The 9026-nt window shown below is 40.1% G+C and overlaps 3 protein-coding genes across 5 annotated transcripts in view; all 3 read right to left on the reverse strand.

Annotated features, from left to right (window-relative positions):
- snx19a (sorting nexin 19a) overlaps positions 1–3593 on the reverse strand; it is a 35767-nt gene extending 32174 nt beyond the window's left edge. For all 3 annotated transcript variants that reach the window (XM_055892742.1, XM_055892741.1, XM_055892743.1), the window contains exon 1: positions 2756–3593. The gene's annotated coding sequence lies outside the window, so the exon portion shown is untranslated. The remainder of the gene's footprint in view (positions 1–2755) is intronic.
- A 61-nt stretch (positions 3594–3654) lies between these two features.
- On the reverse strand, positions 3655–4756 carry gig2o (grass carp reovirus (GCRV)-induced gene 2o). Its single transcript, XM_055892744.1, has 2 exons — positions 4644–4756; positions 3655–4514 (listed from the first exon to the last, which is right to left on the reverse strand). The coding sequence occupies exon 2, from the start codon at positions 4503–4505 to the stop codon at positions 3867–3869; it is 639 nt and encodes a 212-aa protein (XP_055748719.1). The 5' UTR covers positions 4506–4514; positions 4644–4756; the 3' UTR covers positions 3655–3866.
- A 1772-nt stretch (positions 4757–6528) lies between these two features.
- Positions 6529–8275, reverse strand: LOC129830285 (mitochondrial import inner membrane translocase subunit Tim8 A-like). The gene is made up of 2 exons (XM_055892745.1): positions 8060–8275; positions 6529–7272 (listed from the first exon to the last, which is right to left on the reverse strand). Exons 1-2 carry the CDS (start codon positions 8162–8164, stop codon positions 7102–7104), a joined length of 276 nt encoding a protein of 91 aa, XP_055748720.1. The 5' UTR covers positions 8165–8275; the 3' UTR covers positions 6529–7101.
- Between the last annotated feature and the right edge of the window lie 751 nt (positions 8276–9026).

Here is a 9026-nt window from a genome sequence, read left to right on the forward strand (position 1 = left end):
CTGCTCAATGTGTGCTTTGCATCATCCAGAGAAAAATGATGATCATCTGACCAACTGGGTTTTGTCTTTGTGTAATATAACAATAGGCTATGAAAACTCATGTAGTTTCATCCTTCAAGACATTTAGAAGTATGAAACTTTGTCTTGAAACTTTTTTTAAAATCAGGGTTATCCTTGTATTATTGATCGTGACTCCGTGTTATTATTCTACTATGAGAGATACTAGATACATACTATTAATGTAATGTTTGATATTACAACGTTGATGTGTGAAACCTTTTTTATCAACACATACGTTTTTTTGCAAATGTATTCCTTTATTACTACATGATTTATATTGCCTGAATACTCAACGATCATTAACACCACAGTCATGTGTGCTTCTGTCAGGGTTGTGGTCAAATGCACGTCATTTAAAGTAAATTCAGCAATTGAACAAAAATCCAATTCAATTTGAACATTTTCCTAATTGCAAAAGCCTGTAACATAATTTGGGTATTCCAGAACTGTAATTTACATGTAAATAAACATAACCCTGTTTTTATTTGTTTTTAGAATGCTCTGTGTGCCAGAGATGGTACCATTCAGCTGGTCTGGGGATGACAAAGAAAATAGAAAAATATTGGAAGGGGCCTCTTTGCTGTTAAATTAGAGACGTATAAATAAATGAGTGTTGTGCCTTGTAACTACTTTAAGATGTGGAACTTTTGCACTAAAAATGCAAACATTGATTTGGCATACAATTTAAGATTGTAAACATTGTCTAACTTCATATAGAACATACAAGACTTGAAATTAAAATGTCTTTAAAGTTATTGTAAATAAATGCATATTTCCAAAAAAATCTGAGCCAATTACAGAATTTGTTATTGATTTCTTCATCTTTAAATGCAATATTTGAGATGTTATGTATTTCTATCAAGTCAAAAACTGGAATTTTTACTCAAAAAAAATGTTGTAAAAGTATGCTAGACATTTATAGAATAAATCATATCTAGTTTGATGATTCTGTGACAAAGGGTGAATTAGTTCTTGATTTACACCGCTTTAAATGTCATCTTATATATTTGATGTATTTATATCAAGTCAAAACTGTAATTTCTACAAAAAACAAAGGTTGTAAAAGTATGCTAGACATTGATAGAATAAACCATATATATTTTTATGTTTCTGTGACAATCAATTAATTAATTGTGGATTTTTACAATTTTATATGGCGTTTGGCGAATGTCTGTTGAATGTCTATTGAACGTCCTAATGTGTGAATATAAAACCAATTTTACCTTTGTGTAATAGGCTACCTAGCCAAAATGCTTGCTAGCCTGACTCCCTAGCAAAATGTGCTAGTTAATGTGAGCCTACATCTAGGCCAAAGAGTTCTGTGTCTATGCTACCTATTGAACTTCAATTGTCTCAGGCCAGTGGCACAACATATCAATTCGTGGTTAGATCGGAATCGAAGTCAATCATTGGCATGTACATAGAATTAAGTCAAAATCCAAATCTCCATCCATGGCTTAAGAAAGGGCCGATTTAGCAAACTAGCTACTGCAGGACATCAACACAAGCAGACCAGAAACAGACACGTTTTTCAAAAAATTACGTTTTGCAACGGTCTGAAGCCAAATCCAAACTTCCCTTGTGGGGTGTTTTGCTGCACCTAGGCAACCCACAGTTGAGCTCAGCTCAACGCTGAGGCCATAAACCTGCTGGCATCAATCAATCAAACGCTATGGACAACATGGTATACTCTTTTGGTCCAGACAGCCTCAGAAACATGGGCCACACATACTGAGACATAGGGGCGCTGTTTACTTCGGTCGGATGATTTCTCCGGTGAGATTCAGCCACTTGCGAATTGACGGACAATTATTCAAACACAGAGAGACATGAAAGAGAAATTGTATAATTTTAATGTATTTATTGGTCAAATATTTGGGGAAGCCTGGCTTCCACTGGCATCCATGTGTGACTATGTAACTACCGGGGCGGCAGGTAGCATAGTGGTTAGAGCGTTGGGCCAGTAACCGAAAGGTTGCTGGCTCGAATCCCTGAGCTGACAAGATAAAAATCTGTCCTTCTGCCCCTGAACAAGGCAGTTAACCCACTGTTCCCCGGTAGGCCGTCATTGTAAATAAGAATTTGTTAACTGACATGCCTCGATAAATATGTCAGGCAGGACAGCACTGAATGAGAACCAATTTGACTCGGAGAGTGGTCAATTAATCAGCTACCAAAAAAGTATAGCTCACATACATCAAATATATTCACAGTTGATATTTCTGCCTATTAACAACTTTTGCTGTAAAATAGTTGTACACAACCATCCATTTCATAAAATGGGAGACATTCGATAAGGAAAAACATGGTTTTGCTCTGTTATTCCCCATTTACAGATATCTCAAAGACGAAATCCCCCCCGAGTAATGCAAACTGGCCGGATAGTGTGTGTTGTGCTGAAAGGACAGCTCCGCTGATCGGCAAGGGATTACCCTTGTCTATGATGGTCAGGGCAAATTTCTTGTCGCTGAAGGACAGATCTACCAAGGGCAAACTTGGCTTAAATCACAGCTGCAATGCTAACCTCAAGCAAATATCATATTTTAAAATCAAACAAACACAAATTAAGCTAATCAACAGTATTTGGGTTGTTTATAGTTTATATCAAAGAGACAAACTATAGCGTTTTTTTCATGACGCTTTGCATTTTTACATATAATTCCACTGTAAAACAAAATGGGACATATGACCTTACCGCAAACGTTTTTAAATTGTCATAATTTATCTTCTTCTCGAGGCACTGTTGAGTCTCTTCGCTTCAATCTCTTCAATGACATTTATTTACTTCCTGGTTCCCATGGAGCCATCTTGCTCTAATCTCTGAAACAGGTATCCATGACGTTTACAGTAAGTACCGCCACCTACTGAGATGAAGGTGCACCTAACCAGAGATATATACACACACACACACACACACACACACACACACACACACACACTGTATGACTCTGCACCTGGCTAATGCCGCGTTCACGTGCAAGTCATAACTGGGGAAATTTAAAATGTCCAACTTACTAACTGGTTGTGGTCATAAACGTGCCGCGTTCAATCAGTTAGCTAACTAATCGGACATTTCTGAGTTTCCTAGTTCCGACTAGCAGGCTAACGTGCATATCTCCCGGCACTTCGTTGTGATGACCCATGAAGTGGATGTCCTGTCCATTGGTCATCAGGCGGAGAAGTAGCGGAGAAGCTTGACAAGACTGATACCACGTTCACGTGCTTATCGGAACCAGGAAACTCTGAAATGTCAGACTCGCTAACTGGTGAGTTATACAAGTGCCCCGTTCAACGAGTCGAAAATGAGTTTCATAGTTCTGACTAGCACGTGAACGCGGCACGAGAAACAGCTGTATCCGTCAAATATTTCACATTTTCCTCGTTTGATCCTAGTGCAGTCTATTAGGAAACCAAGTAGCCTAGGCTGGCTTCTGTTTGGTCATTTTTTTTAAAGCATAGGCTATACCGTATATCACATGCAAAATAATAGGCTACGACAAAAACGTCCAATGTAAATTCTTAATTTGACATAATGTAAAGTTGTTTTCCCATGTCGGCCCAATATATTAATTAATTTGTCTAATCACTTGGATCTCAAATACAATTGAACCTTTATTTAACCAGGCAAGTCAGTTAACAAATTCGATCCCAATACAATTAGGTTGCAATGATTACACAAAATACATTAAAACATGACATCGACAACAAGCTTAATTTGATATGGTATGCAAGGTCACAATGGGTGATGGGTCAAAAGCGAGACAGGCCACGCAAAGTAGGACTAGTTGTTTGTGCAAGTAGTCTTGTTACTTGTTGCACACATGCTTCTTCTGAAAGGGGCAAATCTGTTTGGTGCATTCCCAACAGCTTTGGACAGGGTGAGACCCAGTGTTTGAGGTATTCTGGTGGCACTGGCTGCACCCATCCTTTGCGCCATGGTTATTCATGCCGCGTATTTGCTTTCGGAGGTCCCAGCGCCTTTTATCGTCCAGACAGCAGGCCACATCCACCACCACAATCCGGGCGGGATCCCAGACGCAATCCTCTTCACGGCCAGATTTAATAGCAGTAATGCCACAGTTTGGTGGCACCCAGCAACTGTCGTAACCGTTCTGGTGCCATGACTTCTGAAGCGGATGGTTATCAATGTCGATCTTCTTCACCTTGCCAACCCGCACCTTTAACTTCAACACTATCGCTTCCTTTTTGTCAGCATTCAGCGGGTAACACTTTGCTTTGTCGATATTACGGCTCACGTAGACCCCTGGCCCCAACATCCCATCGCTGGAGCGTTGGAACCCACTGGTGATAATACGCTGGACATACTTGAGATACGTGCCATGGTACATGGTGTAAACTTTCTCGTCTTTGGGCTTCTCGCCTGCATGGAGCTTCTTCTCCTCAATCGCAGTCCAGCCAGAAAAAGTGATCTCTTCTAGTTCCATAGTTGGTATCTGTGGAAGTTATATTTATTTAGTCCAAAGCAAAAGGTAGCGTTATGGGGGGCCAAATATATCACGTAATCATATCCTAATAAAATACCAAATTGACAATGCCAAATACATTCTAAACGCTATACGAACCTGTTGGAAGTACAGCCAAATATAAAATTGAGGCTATTGCACCGCATAGGATCACTATACTTTCACTTTTGATTCTCTAGTATGTCCTGTTATACAAACCCTTCTTTACTTTTCCATTCAAGTTCTTAAAGTGACACACACCCCTCGGCTTGTCATGCATTTAGCCAGCCTAGAAGCCTATTTATTCTTCAAGAAATCGTTCCAACAACAAAAACTTAAAGGAAAAAAAAGATGATACTACTGCTGAAAGTATAGTTTTTCATGTAGGCCTAACATTTCTTGAATAGAAAAATGCAATTGTTTCGGCAATGATCATAAACTAGTCAAATGTATTCCAGAATACATGCACAGCCACAACTGCCGCCTTCCGTCCTTTTAAATCCCCATGAATAAAGGGCCATGTTCTTTCTCAGTTTTTATTTCATTCAAACCTGTCATCGCCCTTTAGATTGTAGGATGAAGAAGTACATGTTGACCATTCCCTAGTTTTCTTTCTCATCTCATGGGCGCACTCGTTTTGCACCCTTGTGGACCCCAAACTGCGTAGGCGTTACATGACCTACAGCATGGTCAAGCAAGTTAATGTTTCCGACATTTTCGGACAACTAAACAACTATTGATTTAGAACCATAGAGAGTTACTGCAAGTAGCAAAGAAAACAGAAGCTGCTTCCACTATTCCAGCACCATTTCATCATCATCAAATCACCTATGCTTAGTCTAATACAGTGACAACTAGAAGATAACGAAAACAATTTAGGCCAATCAACTTAAGCTAAATATGTGGCTTTCCATGGTTCTGATGTGTGTGTGTGTGTGTGTGTGTGTGCATTCATGCAAGTAGAAAAAACATGTTGACTCACCCTACTTGTAGAGAAACATCAATACCACTATCCTTTCTTTCATGTTGACAAAACAGTCTATGATTCTGTCATACAGTACACACTTTTGTTGTTGTCCTACACTACCTGGCTAAAATGCTTGCTCGATAGCCTAACTTACATTCATGGGCAACGTTAGCTAGTTAACATTTGCCTTCTACATTTGGCTAAATATTGAACTTCCATCCACTCAGGCCGGGGGTACAATGTATGAATTTATGGTGGGATCAGAATCGCTGTTATAGTTATTGGCCAGTACAGAGAATTAAGTAAAACCACAAATCCCTATCGCCAATCATGGCTAATTTAGGAAAGGGCTAATTTTAGCTAGTGAGCCACCGGAAGACAACACAACGAGATGCAACAATTCAAGTTGTTTTAGTCAATGACATATTTGATGTCGATGTGATGTGTTTGGAGTGAAGCCAATCCAATCTGGCTTCCCTTTACATTTTTCTTTTTGGTGCATCAGTTGAGTTCGCTCAGTTTTGCTCAACACTGATTGGCTATTATTTGATACTTTTTTTTTTTTTAATCAAGGGAGGCCAATCGCTCGCTGGCTTTTCTAGCCTTCAATGCTACGGGCGGCCACAATGTCATACTATTTTTGAACATACAGCATCAGATAGATGGCCTACACATACAGAGACAGACAGAAGGGCTCTGCTTTGGAAGTCAAGCGCTTATGTAACGGATGTGAAATGGCTAGCTAGTTAGCGGGTACGCGCTAATAGCGTTTCAATCGGTTACGTCACTTGCTCTGAGACTTGAAGTCGAGTTTCCCCTTGCTCTGCAAGGGCCGCGGCTTTCGTGGAGCGATGGGTAACGATGCTTCGTTGGTGACTGTTGTTGATGTGTGCAGAAGGTCCCTGGTTCGCGCCCGTGTCGGGGCGAGGGGACGGTTTAAAGTTGTACTGTTACACTTACTCCACTCACCCAGGCAACAGCCAGGGGACTGGGCAATGCAAAACGAGCTCACCCTATAAATTCACAGAGAGGTGTGCCTTAAAATAAAGAATTTTCCCATCAGGCTATTCCTTTTATTGACATGTTCAAAGCAGAGCAATGAAAACCATTAAAGATCCCACATTTGAACTCCGTAACATGATGCACAGTCAAAAGGCCTGCATCATTACAGATAACAATTTTTATCCAACAGCAACATGTTTATGTGCAATGTGTTGACCTACGTGTTAAAAATGTATCCATGTCCTCATCTGTTTTTTTTTACATGTCTGATGTGTTTATGTTGCCTGTTTTGTGTATAATGTTTCCATGTTCACCTGCCCGAGGACTACAGATGGAAAGTAGCTATTAGCTAAATCTGGTGCGACATCATTTCTCAGTGCTATGAGACTTATGTTTTTGTTATGCATTGTCCCTGCCAAATAAATGTAATAAAATAACAATAGATCAGCATAGTCATTGGACAAAAAGATAATCGTTGCACAGGTCCTTTGATCTTGTCCCTGAAGTGTCGAGTTGAATCTGACAAGCCTACTCCGATGAAAGTCTGGCTCAGTGACTGAATGAATCAATGCATACCCCTTTTCTTCATTTTCTCCCTGTTGAGTTGAGTCAATGCATGCCCCCTTTCTGCACCATATGAGTAAAACGGTTTGTGATGGAGAGGGTGGTGTCAATGAAGCGCTCCACACAGCTAGCCAGGCACGTCTCCGTCCGGGAGTCCAGCTTGCTGCTCGGCTTATCCATGCATTTGTCCCTACACACGTCGGTGAAGTTGTGCACCTACAAGAAACCGTCATAAACACAACACAAAATAAGTCTCATGTATTTAAAGGGATTACGCAATAGTTCACCTGCAAATAGCTATCTTTGATTATACTGTCTAAAGGTAAAGGAATACCATATAACCTTGAGAAAACTACATTTAAACATTTAAGTTTCACAAATGGGAATAGATTGGATAGAAGAATCGTCTTTTCCTTAATTTGATATTGAGACATAACTGAATGATCTGACTTTCAACCACTTTTAAGTCCAGAAAACAATAGGGAAATGTATTTGGGAGTGAACTAGCTAACTATCCCCAGTTTTTAAACCCAGAGCCGCAACATCGCGAGACTTCCAGGAACTCTTGCGATACAGACAAAACTGACCAGATCAAGGTTTGAGAAATCAATGAGAGAAAAAAAAAAATAATCTTCCAGTTTTTATTTTTCTCGAAATCTAAAGATGCAACCTAGATTCGAGCAAATGTATTTAGTAGTTGAACATGTTACTACTCCAACCTGACATGTTTTCATTTTCGTTTAAAACGACTTTATATCGAAGGAATGTCTTTGATTTCACGGCCTGCACATGCGCAGTTCGACGCGAGTAGACAGTTAGACCCAATTACGTACGTATTAGTATTAAATATATTTTTTTTACCCCTTTTCGCCACAATTTCGTATTCCAACGCATCAGTTTAGCTAGCCAACGTCACCTACAACTGTGATCAGGGATTTATTGGAAAATCAGTTTTAGCCTATAGCTAGCTATAGCTAGCTTGCTTAGTAGTTACATTAGCTACCTGTGCTTCAAACTGAGCTTTCTGTTGCTCGACTGCTATCATCCTCTGAAGTTCTGAGGCCTCAGCATTTTCAGACGCACTGGCAGAGGACAGGTCAAAAGCCATATTATCAATCAAGATATTATGAAAAAATGTAACATGCAAGAGTCCAACAGAAAGCACTACTCTGCGACAACAGCATATGTTCAATCAATACCGGAAGTATAGCGGGAAAGTCGATGTGACATCACCTTTCTATTCTTCTTGTTCTTCTTCTATGAGGTTTAACGGCGGTTGGCATCCAATTTGTTGCATTACCGCCACCTATTAGAGTGGAGTACAACTCCCTTTTACTTTACTTGAAATAGAAAAATTTACAAAATAAATACCCTACCATCTAACACTATACGCACTAATTTCAAAATGATATAAAATAAAATGAACACCCCCCTACTCCACTAATTAAATGTATGTATTCCTGCCTCATGCCATCACCCTGAATGGATGGGACATCACCACTTAACACATCCTGTAACTCTTCTGCTGTAAAGTGTTGCGCACCCAAATACCTCTCTGCAGCTGCCACCACAACCTCAATTTTCGGAGACTTCCGATCCATCCCTGCAGTACATTTAATAACCATTGCTATAAATGCTAAAACCCCAATCTTACTGAAACGTATTTTACTTTTTGGCCTATCCCTCTGTACTGGTATATCTCTACTACTCTCACCCCCCCCCCCCCCCTTACCCCATCTTCATCTATTTTCTTCACTGCCTCAGCATATGACAACTTCTGCTCTACTCTAACCCTGGAAACCTCAACCTGCCTCTCTCACATGGGACATTTCTGATCCCCAGCTCCATGGGCACACCTACAAGTAACACATTCCACTACTTTCCCCAATACTACACATTTCCTTTGTCTAATGCCCTTCTGCACATTTCTCACACCTTGGACCCTCCCTCCTACACACTGCTGCCACATG

The sequence above is a fragment of the Salvelinus fontinalis genome, chromosome 31 (genome assembly GCF_029448725.1).
Source record: "Salvelinus fontinalis isolate EN_2023a chromosome 31, ASM2944872v1, whole genome shotgun sequence".
NCBI classification, from domain to species: domain Eukaryota; kingdom Metazoa; phylum Chordata; class Actinopteri; order Salmoniformes; family Salmonidae; genus Salvelinus; species Salvelinus fontinalis.

Coding starts and splice junctions, on each gene's coding strand:
- gig2o (XM_055892744.1), bottom strand. CDS start 4,505: ATGGAACTAGAAGAGATCACTTTTTCTGGCTGGACTGCGATTGAGGAG.
- LOC129830285 (XM_055892745.1), bottom strand. CDS start 8,164: ATGGCTTTTGACCTGTCCTCTGCCAGTGCGTCTGAAAATGCTGAGGCC. Junction 7,273..8,059: donor AAGCTCAGTTTGAAGCACAG/GTAGCTAATGTA, acceptor GGTTTCTTGTAG/GTGCACAACTTCACCGACGT.